This window comes from Sander lucioperca, chromosome 12 (assembly GCF_008315115.2).
Source record: "Sander lucioperca isolate FBNREF2018 chromosome 12, SLUC_FBN_1.2, whole genome shotgun sequence".
In the NCBI taxonomy this organism is placed as follows: domain Eukaryota; kingdom Metazoa; phylum Chordata; class Actinopteri; order Perciformes; family Percidae; genus Sander; species Sander lucioperca.
The window spans coordinates 29,855,734-29,872,121 of record NC_050184.1 but is presented as its reverse complement, the minus strand read 5'-3'; the positions used below and the strand labels follow the sequence as shown (position 1 = coordinate 29,872,121).

Genomic DNA, 16,388 nt, shown 5'->3' with positions numbered 1-16,388 from the left:
AATGTAAGTCTAAACTGCCTGCGAGGTTATGACACAATCGTTAGCCTATTTTTACAAAAACGTCTGCTACTACTACTGTTTTTTTTAGGGGGGAATAAACTTCAAGACGTGACATGATCTGTCCTCTGGAGGACATAGCCACACCACCGCCACTCCGTGGATTGTTATTGGGATGATTATCACAGAAGCCTGTCTGAATACACTCACCGCACGGCAGTTAGCAGCTAACGGCTAACAGCTAGCAGGGCAAGCTAGCTACCGGCAGGATCGAGACAGGGACCAGGGTAGGTGAATTTAAACAATGTCTGAGTTGAAAACACATCTCGTTGGCACGTAAGGGCCCTGTTCATGTGGCACAGACATATTAATTGCATTGTGTGTCTGTTAAGAGGCACAAAGGCACTCTAAAACTTGCCCAGACAACTGCCGTTTTAGCTCAGGGGACGCTTGTAGTACGTAGCTGCAGCTACTCCGTGTTGCCTGCACTGATTCGGGTCCGGGTTTTTTCTATCGAAAGTACTCACGTTACTATAGTGATCAAGATTAACGTAAAAATTGGCCGGAATTCTCCTTTAAAAGAAATGAACTGCTTACACAATACAGTAACGTGAGCTAAATAAATTAGCCGGATACATAGTTAAACCTAATTTTCTCTCACCAGTGTATCACCGTGTGTAACTTCGTCCACTGCAATCCTCCCCAATAGGTCCCAAAACCTCCCTGTTAGATAGTAAATGCTGTAAAAATACTCTTTGTAAATCTTTACAGTCATTCTCCAAAAGAACCAAGCAGGCCTGCCTTGTTGCACGATCCAAATTTTCTTCCAAACTTCCCATTTTTGGCGTGTAGCTTGCTAGCTCGTAGTTTGTTGTTGTTTCCCGAAGCGAACCAAGTTTGAACACGGCAACACATAGAGAGCAGAAGCCGAGGGACACATGCCGGATGTCAGGCAATTATCTTGGAAATGTACTTCTGTTGATCCAGACTACTGATCAAACTAACCCTAACACCTCATAAGAGCTTATCAAAGCTTCAATCCTTGTTTTGTAGACAATTCAGAACAATCTAGAAACAGTATTATATGCACACAAAAAAAAGGCTCACCATCATCATCATCATCATCATCATCATCATCATCATCATCATCATCATCATCATTCTGACTTTTGTTTCAATCTAGCAGTTCAGGTGAGGAAAGGAAATATGAAAGTTTGAAAGAAGCCAAGCCCATCATTAGATGGAAGTGGTGAGCAGTGGAACCCTCCCTGTCACTCAAGGAATTCCTAGTTATGGTTTTATGTGACTTAAATGATGGAGAAAAGAGCCGGTACATGCCGAGCTGGGCCATGCCGTGCGAGAGTACCCCCTCAGCTTTACCTATTAATCAATATTCTTATGGCAAGCACAGAGGAGTCCATGTAATTGCAGCGGGGTGGTTTCTTACAATTCAAATAGTATTTTGTTATTATTTGTTATCTTATACTTTATTAATCCTGCAAGGGAAATTACAGGTATAGGTTGTTATTATCACTGACGCTGATGCGATTTACTCCTTACGTATTGAAATTGGGTATTGAATGACAAGGCATTTTTCGATACTCAATACTTTAGTTTAAATACTTTTTAGTTCAGTCGGTGCCTAAAAAGTCTTGAATTCGGTACCTAGCCCTACATCCTGCATATGCAATATCATCTTGTGACTTGTGAAGTATTAATATTATTTAAAAATATTCAACCCAGTATTATTCTTTTCACCTAGGGCCCCTTTCGGGCCCAGACAAATCACATTTACATGGTTTCTTGTTTCCCTATCGGTGTGACTCATGAAAAATCGTTCTGCCTGTCAAGTGCAGAACAGAAGATAAGTCGATTAAAGGCTTTTAAAGCTTCCCAGTTCACTACAATATTTATTTGAAAAACTACAGGAGTGAAAATCTAAAGAACAATGTTTTAAGAAAGGTCGCCACCAGTGTTGTGACTGGTAATTAATGCTATCTACTGTAACATTATGAAAACCAACACTGAACAAAGAAAGAATTTAAAAGAAAGAAAGAAAAATACAAGCCAGGGTGAAACCACACACATATTTTTAAAAGCTAGAATGTTGTAAGTTGTTCATGTAGAGATTCAACACCCTGTGATATTTGTTTCCGCCCGTTAGCCAATGACAATCCACCATTGGAGGTGGATACATTTGCACATACTGTTACCTAAAAACCTGTTCTAACGCTTGTCCCTCCTTCCATCTGATCCCACTGCTGATTCAGAGAGTCAGACAGGAGCAGCTCATGGTTATTCTGCTGCAGCGCTGTGATATGCAGAACATGCTGAGCTAACGGCTGCTCCCAATACCTCTCAGTGCTTACATCACTGTCACGGACAGACTGGAGATTCTAGGATTGTACCAGACAATGGTACAAGCCCGTCAATGCTTACGTGACCATCCAAGATACTTACACTGTAGGTTAAGATATTGAGGCACAACCTCTTGCGTTTCCTTTTTCCGTCTGCTACAGACTTGATTGTCAGTTCCAAATAATAACATGTATGTGTCTGTTGTCTGTTGCCATGATTGGTTTGGAGAAAAGTAGTTTTTTTAGTAACCATCTTTTGAAATAGTGTTTCCTGCTTGAAGTGAAGTGACAGCATCCTGTAGCATTCTCCTCTGTCCCTCAGTGGGATTTGGCTGTCGTGCTCAAGGCCCTCTCAAGCATCCTGTTCAAGCCCACTGGGCAGATACCTTTTAAGGCCATTGTCTATCAAAAAAAAAGGATTTCTGCTTGCTCTGACCTCAGCTCAGAGGGAGAATAACTTGTGTACTCTTTCAGTCCATCTCAGCTGTTTGGCCTATCAGAATCTGAGTAGCACTATACTCACACAAAATGGTTTCATTTTTGGATGAAGCAGCTCAATGCCCTTTAGATAAAAAAAACTAAATAATTTGTTCCCACTGCAAGATCTGGCATGCTATTTGGAACACTCAACTCATTTGCAAAATCCTGCCCAAACAGAGGCTTGCCAATTAGCTGTGTGAAGACATCTCACAAGCCTGTGAGTGGACATGCCCCTCTGGCGATTTCATGTGCCCTCCACAAGGAAGCTGGCAGCATTAACAGTCTTGTTTGGTGGAACATTTGGGGTTGGGTTTTGGGCCTCTCTAGATACATGCTTATCACTGTCATGAGTCCTGTATGTGGACTCTTTTTTTCTGCAACCCATGTCTTCTGCTTTCGGTAGTTTATTTCTCACTTTTGGGTGATGTGTTTTATGTGTTCTTTTCCTCCCTGTGCTCTGTGCTAAGAAGAGACTTAAAGGTGTTGAGACTTTCTGAGCAGTGTTGCTGTCTCCCACACCCTCTGCTTGAGCAGAAAGGCTGATTGTGGAACGGTTGTTGTTGATGGCCTGCTGTGGAAACATCTCACACATACTTAGGCCCTGTTTACACGATGACGCTCGCGGTGGAAAACGAAAAAATATTTTATCGGATGTGCCTTTCGTTTATACGGTGACGGCGTTTTTGGAGCTTAAAAACGCAAAAAAGTGAAACCACCCTCCAGAGTGGAAATCTTAAAAACGCTCCACTCTCGCGTTACCGTCTAAAGGGTAAAAACGCAAAAGTCTGAAGACAGAGGTGTGGAGAGAGACGAGAAAAAGGCGTCCAGGTAGTCTGTTGTTACGGAGTAGGCTACAGAAATTATAGGCTCCTGTTATCTAAAAGATTTTCAATGTAATGGCTCAATATTTTAATTATTTCCACAATGTGGATAAGGTTGTTATAGTTCGATGACCATATGTAGGCTATTCATTTGAGCCAGAGTAGGCTACAATGTTGGGAATGAAGAGAAAGAGAGAGAGTGAGTGGCAGCCCGCAGAGGAGGATCTGCTTCACCCTCCTCTGCCCGCTGCCTCTCGCTCTCAAGCAGCGGCTGAAGGGCTGCGAGGCTCAGGATATTGGTAGTGCTCCCGTGGGTGCTGTGCTGTGGCTTATCACGGTCGACTCTGCCGGTCATCATCAGACAAACATGTCTGATGAACCCCACCTCCTCGTCTTTCCAGACAAGCTTTTGTTGTTCGCTTCGACATGTTTTGGTTTCGCGCTACTAAGGAGAGAAGTAGAAGGAAGGTTCTACGTAGGCACGCAGCCTTGGTGGTGTTGTGTGGCAGTGCCACCTAGCCGCCTGGTGTGCATACTACATCGAATTTCACACACTTTTGCGTCACCATATGCACGCAGATTTCCCCCCCAAAACTCTCATCTAAACGCGGAATAAAAAGTGAGCCACTTTTGCGTTTCCTCTTCAGATCGTTTCTGTCTAAACATAGCCTTAGTCCATATATAAAACAGTCATGTGCAGCCAGAGAAAATGTTAGCATGTGGCATACAGTGCTGAGGATGACACAGTCACTGTGTGAGATATGTCACCAACCTCCTTTTTGCTCAGAATAATAAGAATGTGCTTTCCCCTGACGGTGAAAGTTGTGTGACAGATCTAAGCACGGCACTAGAAGAAGACGTGGATGTTAAGGGCTATGGTTTGTGATGGCTGTATCCTGATGCCAGCCTTGTGTTATGTAGTTCATCCATCACTTTCTAAAAGCACAGCAAGGATGTAGGAATGCAGCATGTACTCTGGCTGATTTGTGACACATCAATCAGGCTTGTGATGTGTTGTAATATCCACCCTCTTGCCCTCTGCTGAGCAGTTGGTTTGCCCCTAGTCTATATCGACGACATTTCATTTACAGGATTGTTCCGGTGCCGCCGGAGGTCCCTCGTTTACGGCCATATGTCCCTCACCTTCCACTTTCTTTGTGTTGGCATTCTAAACTCCGATGGATTTATGAGGACTATGGTTAACTGCTTCTCTGGTCTCTGCAGGGTAAATCCAGACAGCTAGCTAGACTATCTGTCCAATCTGAGTTTTCTCTTGCACTTACACGTTCCACCAAAACAAGTTCCTTCCAGAGACTATTTTGCAGAACAACTGTTGCTCCATCCGGCGCTTAGCGCCACCCAAGACGATGATGATTGGTTTAAAGAAATGCCAATAAACCAGAGCACGTTTTCTCCCATCCTGGAATATTGTGTGGACTAGCCAGACCCTCCTCTGCAGCGCTGTGGAGGAAGGTCTGGCAATGCGAGACTAGTTGGCCCCAGAATGGCGGCAGGCAAGTTTAGACATTGTTCAATCAATGTAACAGCAGGGAATTCAGGCTTCATCTTCTATAGGCCCCCTTTAAAAGATGAATCCTGTGTGAATAGAACAATGGCATACATATTGTAATTCTTGCTATTTGAACAGCAATGAAAGCTCTAGCCGTGTTCTCTGCCACGTCGCCAAAAGCTATTTGGATGAGGAACAGGAAGTGTAAGGCCATTATATACTTTATGCTTAGCCTTTATAGGGTTAAATAGATTCATAACTGGGCATTCATGCAGTAGAATCGAAAAAAAAACAAGTCCATCAAGCCCTAGGAGCACAATAAGGCCCTCACTTGTGTTTGTAGAACAAGGGTTACAATACATATCCACCATCTTCTTACTGGAGCTAGTCTGGCATGAATATTGGGATATTATTTAAAAAAAAAAGAAGAAAAAAAAAGACAACCTGTTTTGACACAGTCCTTATGCTCATTAGCTCAGTTGTGACCTGTAGTTTGGTTTGACAGCACTGAGCAGGTTTTACAAAAGTCCTGTCATATATTGTTTATGTGTTCCTCCCATTTGCACATAAAATGTGCATCCACTGAGCCAACACAATGCAGATGCTCATTTTATGCACTATATTCAATAGCAGTGCCATGAGCTCATGGTGCCGTGCATGGCTTCCTTGAATTAATTAGAAGAAGGCAACACTAAGGACTCTTGGCAAATTAATGTCATTAGTGAGGAGAATTGTGCTGTAACGATCAGCACGTAGTTTTCTGGACAGTGGGGGAAAAAATGTTTGAAACTAATGTGATTTAAGCTTCCGAGAAAAATAAAAAAGGTCAAAAGAAAAGCAATAAAACACAGACTGGGAAATGCTGAATGAGATGTGTTTGTGCATGCATATTTATTCCGTTAAAGTAAACTTTGCTTCCAGTGTGGTAATATTGACATGTTGTCAGATTAAAATTCAAAGTTTGCCTTTATGGTTATATGTTTTCAACTGAAAGTCTGATCTCCAGAAATATCCTGTAGGGAATTCTTTAATATATCCATCCGTGCACTGCAACCATGATTAGAAAGATATTAAAGAAAAAGTAAAGTAAGAAGTAGATGCTGTGGGAGAAACTGACCTTGAAGAGACGCAAAATGTTGGCTACCATGATTGACACGGAGCTGGCAGATGCACCAATCACTCCCACCACTCTTTCAGGCTTAGTGATGATGGGCGGCCCTCCGCTGAGACACTTGACATCAGTTGAATCTTTCTCAATCAGCGCCTGAACAAATGTCAGCGACTGCTCCAGAGCATGGGTGTCCCGGGAGCAGGTGTCCAGGATGCGTGCCCCCAGAGTGATATTAGGCAGCAGCTCATTGTCATTATTGATACGATCCAGGGCAAATAACATGGCCTCCAGCCTATGGATCCCTTTCTCCTTCTTCAACTCCCCACAGGCTTTGCCATCGTTTCCCCTTGCATGCACTGGGAACAGCCCACCCAGAGATATGTCCCCATCAATACGTATGGAATTGAGGTGTGTGTGGCCTGGCATTTTGGGTTTGGCTGCCAAGGCAATCACGAAATAACAAGGCAGCAGCAACACCCAGCAGAAGACACCTCTGTTGCAGCCAGTCCACGCTCTCTCAAAGCCTCCTTGCAGAGTCATAATGAAAGGCTAAATCCGCATTCAAATACAAAGTCAAGTCCTTTGAAAATGAAAGAGTTGTGCACACATATACTCCCACACACACATACACACACACACACACACATACAAATGTCCTGAAGGTTAGCCGCAATGTTTTTCAGAGCACAGTTGTTTTCAGAAGTCTCTTCTCATGGTCTCTAGCTCTGACACAAACTCAGTAATACTAATTATGCAGCCTCGCTCTCTTTATCTCTTTCTTCTTTCCTCTTTGTGTTTCACTCTTTTGCTGCACCTGGAAGTGTTGGCTACATGCAGTAACTAAACAGCACAGGGGTGAGCTGAGACAAGGTAACATAAGGCAAGAACAAAGGTGGAAAGTGAGCCTCTTTTCTCTGCTTCTCCCGGGTCACTCGGGTGCATTTAGCGCTCTTCTTCAAGCAGGCAGAACGTCACAAGACGACCCAGTGGATTCTACGGCAGGCTCCTGAAAAAAGAGAGGAGAGGTGTTAGACACTAAGGAATCAACAGAAAGAGTAACTGTATTTCCTATAAAAATGAAAAGTGAAAGATGAAATGGAACCGCATTGATCTGATCAACAGTAGATGTTTTTATGCCGGAGGTTTTCCTTGTATTAGTCTCCAACACAGACACACTATGTCATGCTCTCCATATTTTAATTGATATCATATTCAGAACTGCACAGCACATTTGCATTAGACAGAGATCCAAACCAATTTCCTGGATCCTACCATTCAAGCAGAAATAATACCTGGACCCAGCACTCTACACACAGGAAATCTGTTCTGTGTTGCACCCATGCCTCGTCTGCTTTCAGTGCACCGCAATGAATTATTTCTATGTGCCTTGAGCATAACTGATTCACTGCTGCTTGGCACCGTTCCATACACTTTATAACCGCACACTGCTCTGCTCATGTAGATCCTCTCCAGAGGCTTTAACCAAAAGGTTATGAAATATAGTGCTAAATTAAGAGCATGGGATTCTGATAATCAAAGAAACAATATTCCTCGGGTTATGAACACATCTGCACTTTGCACATGTGATCCCTCATAGTCTCACCTACCCCTTGTATCAATAGTGTTAATGCGTGCGTGCGTACAGAGGATCTGGACACAGTCTACAGCCATCTCTCTCTCTCTCTCTCTCTCTCTCTCTCTCAATTTACCATCTCACACACATATCTGTCAGGCTTTACTTCATGCTGCTTTCGTATGCTAACATACAGCCTCCCGCCGTGGTGCATCCTGTAACGGAGGACACAGAGGGCAAAAACTCACTCAGGACCAGAAACTAGTGCTACCTTGTGGCAGCTGTCAAACCCATCACTGTAGAGCAGTAATATTTTTTATATTATTTTAATGGGGATGGAGGTAGCTGGCAGTAATTGCATCTTGTTTCTCTAATGTTGAGTAGTTATTTGTAGAACTATCTCTTTGAAGTGGAGGTGTCAAGAGATTTGCCACGACTCATGAATTAAAGACAGCGTTGCCGTTTGCCAGTCACATGCTTCTTTGCTTTCTTTTACTTTGGACATCAAATCAAATAATAAAGATTCCCTGCTCTTAAACTACACAGTGGCCTGTCTTAGGCAGCTTCTCCTATCCTGCTGGCATCCAAAAGGAGATATTTATATCATCCTGCACGGATCATCCCTCTAAAACACAGCATCCATAATGGATGAAGGCCTACCAGTGGCGGCAAAACATCCCATCCAGGGGAAAGCCTCGAAGAGTAGGATGAGGGAAGGGTGGCAATGCAGGCTTGGCCTTTTGTTAGAGGTTGTAAACCGAGAAACAGGTAGGAAAGGAAACTGCTGGCCAAAGCGGTGCCTGGGTAATGATGATGGAGCGACACCTGCCACCATTACAAAAGCATCATATAGATGGAAAATAGCCCATGTTGTATGGACCATAATGATTCTCCAGAGCCCTCTGTGCTTTTACTTTTTTAAATATTTGCAGCATGGGTGGCCCGAAAATAGCTTTTTAATTTGACGATTGCATTTCTCTTTGTGAGCATTTTGTTAAAGTGCCCATATTATGAAAAAATCACTTTTTCTGGGATTTGGGGTGTTATGTTGTGTCTCTGGTGCTTCCACACACATACAAATTTTGAAAAAAATCCACCCATGCTGTTTAGAGTGAGATACAGTTTCTGAATGTGTCCTGCCTTCAGTCTCTGGGTGAGCTGTTCAAAATCGGCACGGCTTGTGACGTCACAAGCCGAAACGAGCAGGCTAACCGCAACCATTAGCTCGTAGCGTTAGCATGCTTAGATGTAGATCATGTCAGCTAGCTAGCTCCATAGACAGTAAAAGACAGGCTGTTTCTACAACTTCGGTCACTTACAAGGCAGGATTAGCTGGGAGACTTCTAAATGAGGGCGCACATGTAAGTAGTTCTTTTGTAGATTATGGTGAACTTGTGTGTGTTGTAGCAGTGCTTTGCTATTGAGAACGAGGTAGCATGCTAGCGTTAGCATTAGCATTAGCATGCTAACGAGCTAATGGTTGCGGTTAGCCTGCTCGTTTCGGCTTGTGACGTCACAAGCCGTGCCGATTTTGAACAGCTCACCCAGAGACTGAAGTCAGGACACATTCAGAAACTGTATCTCACTCTAAACAGCATGGATGGATTTTTTTCAAAGTTTGTATGTGTGTGGAAGCACCAGAGACACAAAAGAACACCCTAAATCCCAGAAAAAGTGATTTTTTCATAATATGGGCACTTTAATAATGTTGTTTGATAATTTTTAACAAGATCATAATCTCAGCCTGGAAATTAAGGAGAAGAGCTGCAGGCAAGGAATTTGCTTCTTATTTGAAATCATCTTATCCTTCATCATTGTGATTACAAACTACAATCAGGATAATTGCAGTGAGCTGCTGAACAAAACAAGATATATGTTTATAGTGCTGGGGGAGACTCTGGTAATTGAGTCACGTTTTAAGAATAAGCCTCGACATCTGAGAGATGAAGTCCTCCCTGCCTCTCAAAATCTTTTTGGAAGGGGTGGACAGCAGTGCACCTTCACTGTCATCACTCTGAAACGCTGTGTGCACAGTGGCAGCCCTACCAGATGTTTAGTCACAAGGCCCAGATGGGCAGATCAGATAAACATCAGCTGTCTGCAGAAAGCGGAGCTTTGGGGAAATTGCAGAATCCACACAGCGACCATGTCCTCTCACTTCAACGAGGAGGAACTCCAGCTTCCTCTGCACTCGACCACAGTCCCCCGCTGCTGTGTGCACTGCCACACTGATGGCTGACAGAGCTGTAGGGTGTGCTCCACTAAGGGTTTCTCTAAAATGAAATCACACATTGCCATGGAATATACTTTTGAATATAGTATTTACTGGAGTGTGACTACTGTAGGATTTACAAGACAAGGATGCCTTTTTTTCTGCATTATTTGTGTGCTTTCCACATGGTTGAGTGAGTGGGAAACATTCATTAAAGTGAAATAAATCACTATTAAAGTCTGTTTACATTGTCGGGCAAATTAATCAGATTTTCAACGGTAAATAGTCGATAAAGCCATCTCACCAGTTAGCATCTCAACAATTCTCGGTTCATTAACAACATGTTTTGCACTTTTAAATTGGTTTGAATGAAAGGGAAGGTAAATATGTGGGTGAGCACAGAGTAAGCAGTGATTTCAGGTCATTATATTCTCTTAAAAAGTCAATACCACTTGAAATTAAGCATCATATTTTACGGCTGCCATCAAATGACGTTGCGGAGAAAGAATTCATGATTGGATTTTGTGAGATATTTTAAAATCTATCTTGGTAATTGTTTCTAGAGCAATTAACTGCATGTGTTTGGCTTTTTTTTTTTATAAAGGCTCTTTTGTTTAGCAGCACCACGCATTCTATGTTCTGACATTTTAATTGCAGGCAATTTACTTAAATTTGTTACAAGCATGCAGTTTAATGCCCACTAGGGAGTTTCTCTTGGGGATTTTACTAAGTATTGGTGAGCTGAAAAAAGATGAAATGCTAAAAATGAAGGGACACATTAGAACTGCCTCTGAAACAGTTCAGAAAACTACAAACCTTTTCTCTGCCAAATGATCAAAGATTGCAGACAGCAATTCTAAATTCTGAAACAGCCTTTGGCTACTCGCCAGCCAACACAAAGGCAGACAGAGCCAATAATTAGCAACTATTGTTCATATACAGTGGTGGAGTGTAACTAAGTACATTTAGTACAATTGTGAGGTACTTGACTGCGTATTTCCATTTCTTGCTACTTTATACTTCTACTCCACAACATTTCAGAGGGAAATAATGTACTTTATACTCCATGACATTTATTTTTACAGGTGTTATTTGTGACAATCACATAGCGACAGTAATCATAATTAGCCAGGAACCATGTTTCACTTACTTCTGAAACATGCAACAACTTTCCTCCTGCTCATCCACCGGCTCCATTTGTCAACAACTCACTCACTTCCGTTGTCACTTATGTATTTGTGTTGTAGCTTTTGCGTTTGTGTTTTAGCTTTTGTATTGTGTTATAACTTTTGTGTTTGTGTTGTAGCTTTTGTATTTGTGTTGTAGCTTTTGTGTTTGTGTTGTAGCTTTTGTATTTGTGTTGTAGCTTTTGTGTTTGTGTTGTAGCTTTTGTATTTGTGTTGTAGCTTTTGTATTTGTGTTGTAGCTTTTGTATTTGTGTTGAACCGTCTCGGCCACCGTAAAAATAGGACCAAAGAACAGGAGTGCTGGAGAGGAGAGCAGAACAGAGCAAACATCCCTGTCTCTCCCTAAGTTTACTTGTAAGTATATAAAAGAATAATTTGCTAAGCCTTGGCCACAATGACAATGCATAGATTTCTGTTTATATGATTGTGGTTATTATTGTACTTTATTAATCCCTAATCTCTGCCATTGCATATAATGAATTTGGTCCCCCCCCCAATGTTCACTTCATGCTTACGGCCTTAGTATAAAGTATCTAAAATTGGCTTCACATTGACGACTTACTACACCAAGTAATGATATCTGATAATGTAATGTTTTATTAATAATGTAACACTGAAAAGAGTGTTTTTGCGTAACAAGTATTTTTACTTTTGATACTTAAAGTACATTTTACTAATAATACTTCTGCACTTTTACTTAAGTAACATGTTCAATGCAGGACTTTTACTTGTACTGTATTGTTAGACTGTGGTATTTCTACTTTTACTTAAGAAAAGGATCTGAATACTTTTTCCACAATAGTTTAAATAGTATCAAAGCCATCTTTATAGTTGGTGTTTACACAAGCAACAACAGTAAATGTCTTGAATTGCTGTTGAATAGTAGACAAATAGTGTCTGCTATTTGACAAGAATAAAATGTGATTAATTGAACTACTACAGTCTTTTTTGTATTTGATGGTGTCATGTTTTGATGTTTTATTTATTTTCTATAAACTCTGAAAAGCACTAAAGAAATTCGGCAAGACACACTGCTCAATTTTACATCCTGTCGTCTCTGCAAAGCCTCAGAACGACATGTGTCCTGCTAATAGGTCTGTCAAAGTGTAGCCGGGACCCTCTGACAGTGATATCCTAATCTGACAGGGAACTGCTGTTTTGGCCGTTCTGCTTCAGCAGAGGGGATACTTAGGCCCAAAAGACCAATATGATTACAGTGGAGAATGGAGATAAAGTCCAGTAGAGAGTGTTACACTGTCTGTCTGTCAGCTGATCTGCTAGGATACATAGATGGTTTTTGTAGCTTCAGATTTGTTACTTATATTTTCATCATATTCACTTAGTGCATTTTTACTATGGTATGTTTTTATTGTAAATGATCAGTTACTAGCCTACATAAGTTCACCTGCATATGAGAACAAAAGGAAGGCTGAAAAGAGCAGAAATTGCAAGGGGGCAAGCTTCTCTCCACAACGCGTACCTCCTATGGCGCCATTTTGATGCCAACAAGCACTCACCCGCCGTTAGCATTCCATTGACTGCCATTCATTTTGACGTCACTTTGACAGTGAATAACTTTACATCTGAAGCGTTTAAAGACTTTATTTGACCATTGTTTATTTCTAAAGAAACACGACAATGTATAAAAGGCTCCATTACCTTGTATCTCACGTTATGGCTCCGTAGCAGACGTTTTTGTAAAAATAGGCTAACGATTGTGTCATAACCACGCGACTTACTGTCGCATAGTAGATGAATTACCATATAGTACAGGAGAAGCTCGCAGGCAGTTTCGACTTACATTAGCTGTTTAAGTTTAATTACTAATGTTAACTAGTATTGTAGTTAGCAATAATCAGCCTGTACCTATGTTATCTCCTTACATATACCTACGCTCTCCTTCTCTGCAAGATTTGGAATGATTGAGATTTCTCTTGGCACAGCTACCAGAAGACTTTCAGACAGGTTGCTCACGTCACATCTACGTCTTCAAGCTCAGTTGGAGGCTGCGCAGTAATGCTCAGCCATCACCGGAAAAGTGCTTTTAATATACTTCACTGGTCTCCGTCCAGAGCAACGGGATCTGTTGGTCCATTTCTTTAACTGTCTATGATAAATTATTGCAGTAGCTCGCTGTGACTCACTGCACAGCTGTGTAAAGTAGTTGTCATTTTAACATTGTCTTGTTTTTAAAATCCCAGCAATCCATCAGAGGAGAGGATTGTAATGATCAGTTTCCGGTTGGTATCTTCACACGGTATCATTTTTCTGTGACATAGACAGTTTCTGTGTCAGTTTCTGCTGAAATACAAAAGAAACAGGGGCTTAATAGTTATTGGCATCAAACTGATGACTCTGACTATTGTTTTTTAGACAATAAAGGCAGCGGGGGAAAAAAATTGTCCTCATTGCCAAGGAGACTAGTGACAGATCCTATAAAAGCAGTGACTCACTGGCTATGGTGTTGAAGAATGCAGTTTATTTACACCTCAGTATATTGTAAGAGGAGAGAATGTAATGTAGAATGTTAGGAATCTCTTGCAACAATATGGGTAATTGATATTTATTGTACATGCAAATAGTAAATGACATGGATGGAATTACATATTACATGTGTATATGTATTACATTGTGTATGTGTGTGTGGTAGGGGGGTTTTAACACACCGTTTAATCTGGGGACAAATTAAATATGAATTATATTTCAAAAAGGTAATATTAATTACTAATGTTTTTTTGTCACTCCTGCTATTAGTCTTCCTACTTTGTGAATAATCATCCTCTGTTTTGGAACTACAGTTCCCATAATGCATTGGGAGATGTAAGCTATTACCATTAAAAGTATTGCGAATTAGCAATTAGTAGTTCCTGTTTGTAGTACACCCATGGATCACTTGATCACTTTGATACTGAAAAAACCCTTGAAAAACGTGAAGATTCTCAGGCAAGTTGTGGACTTATGAGGTGTGGCTTTTTTCGCTGATCTCTGAGCAAATTTATCGATTCGCAATAAACAGTGGAAATAGCGATTTCCTCGGGAACTGCAAGTGACAATATATCTGTGTGTCATTTGCCTGAGCTATGACTCTGAAAAGGAGTACACATTTTGATGCAAATTGCGGCATTGAGGCGCTTATAGATTTAATACCTTAACTGCACATTCATCTCCTCTCCTGCCCCTTACTGTTTAAAAGGTCCCTGTGCTAGAAAATGATCTTAAAAATCACCGCAGATGCATCACATTCTGAGTCACAGTTACATTACGTCTTTGTGAAACTTTCCTTGTGTGATGAGTCAAATTCAAGGTAGTGAAGACAAAAAAACAAGCATACAAGGGTGCAGGGACATAGAAAGTGCTTGAAAGAAATTGAAAGCAGAGGGGAGTGTGCATAAAGCTTCATAACATGCATTGTAACTCTATATACTAGGCTATCTGCATTCATCCCATCTCCATATAAGACATCAGACACCCACCTCAAAGCTAATATCCTTTTCTCCATTACCCTCTTCCCCCTCTCCAGGACACTGTCCATTAGTTTCCTCAACCAGAGCTGGAGATATTAGGGTCGATTCATAGTCACTCATTAACACTTTCTTCATTCAAAATGCAAATTCCATTAACAAACAGTCTGAGTTTCTGCCTTGGGCTAACAGGGAAGATGATTCAAGACTTCTGTGGAGAATGTCTCACAGTGAAAATGCAGAATGAGTCAAAACAACTCTTTAAAGAGGTCATAGAGACATACAGTAATAATGAGGTTATAGATTCACAAGACTATTTCTTTTGTGTATACCCTATCATATGGTGTCTTTGTTACTAAAAATGATCCCAAATGTGATTTTTTTTTCTTCTTTTTTTAAATTACCAAATCTGTCACTACATGCAGACAAATCAGAATCAGAATACTTTATTGATCCGCTCAGGGAAACTGTTCAGTTGCAGTTGCCCACAGTCAGATTCAAGTAAGAGTAAGAAAAGAGCTAGTCAATAAGTGTATAAAAGTAGCATAACTACAGTAAAAGAAATAAAAAAAGTTAAGTAGAACTAAAAAGTATGATTAGGTTAAAATATTATGTTGCTAAAATGATGGATTGTACAAATGTTATTGTAGTGCAGTGTGAACTTAAATAAAGTAGAGTATGAGCATAAATAAAGTACAGTGTGAATATAAGTAGTAGCAGTGAATAAATAACAGATATTGCACATGTAACTGATACATTATAGTATTAGTTTGAGAAAGAGAGAGAGAGAGAGAGAGAGAGAGAGAGAGATAAGAAATGTTTGTATGAGAGGCAGTGAAGCAAAGAACAAGAGGCACTAGCTGAGGCTTTGTGTGTGTCCCACTTTGCTTGAACTAATTTTTCATGTCGCACTACAGTTTACAACATCAACACACAAAAGCACCCTTTGAGCTTTGCTGTCGAGCAGTCGTGCGCGGTAGTTTGTAAGTGTTTGAATCGGGATGTCCTAAATGTGCCAAATGAGACAGACTTAAGGAGCGGACAGTATGAAGTATGAATCAGCTACAGTGTAATGCTTTTTATTCAAAAACTAGGCTGCAGACAAGCTCAAATAGCAACCGAACAGTCTATTCTTTCATCACTGCAGCTGATTATTGTTGCTTATGAATTGCTGCTTGTTTGCTTTATGGTGATCCATGACTCAGAAGGAAACCCTAATATGGATTCACCAGTCTAAACAGCCTTAGTTCAACAATAATGTAGATGTTGAACATGGGACAGTTTCTCACAGTTGCTCCACATGTGGCGTTTCATTTGCCAGGGTTCCCAAGTGAGAATGAATACAACCGATTGAACTGATTGATAGTCAAGCCAGATGATGCTGTGACACTTGTATCCTGCAGATCGATAAACTGCATGGGGAGATGAAGGATTAGACAGACAGGAATGACACATGAAGTCAAAATGACAGAAATAATGATTTTTTTTTTTCACAATAAAGGCTGAGTTTTAGACTATTTAGAAGTTAATTTAGAGGTACACAACCATTCCTAGGTGGCACTTCCATCTTTTAAGTATTTTAGCCTATGGAGTTCCTACACAAAGTGGAAATTAGATTGCTCTTGGTCTGAAGAAACAACAAAGCTAACCGGCAAATTTCTTTCAAGCTAGAATGAAAC

At 40.9% G+C, this 16,388-nt stretch overlaps 1 protein-coding gene across 2 annotated transcripts in view; it reads right to left on the bottom strand.

The window, feature by feature from the left end:
• LOC116062114 (metabotropic glutamate receptor 4-like) overlaps positions 1-16,388 on the bottom strand; it is a 219,031-nt gene that overhangs the window by 154,848 nt on the left and 47,795 nt on the right. For both annotated transcript variants that reach the window (XM_036007991.1, XM_036007990.1), the window contains exon 2: positions 6,283-7,282. In XM_036007991.1, coding sequence (XP_035863884.1) covers positions 6,283-6,816 — 534 coding nt within the window. In that variant the 5' untranslated portion in view covers positions 6,817-7,282. The remainder of the gene's footprint in view (positions 1-6,282; positions 7,283-16,388) is intronic.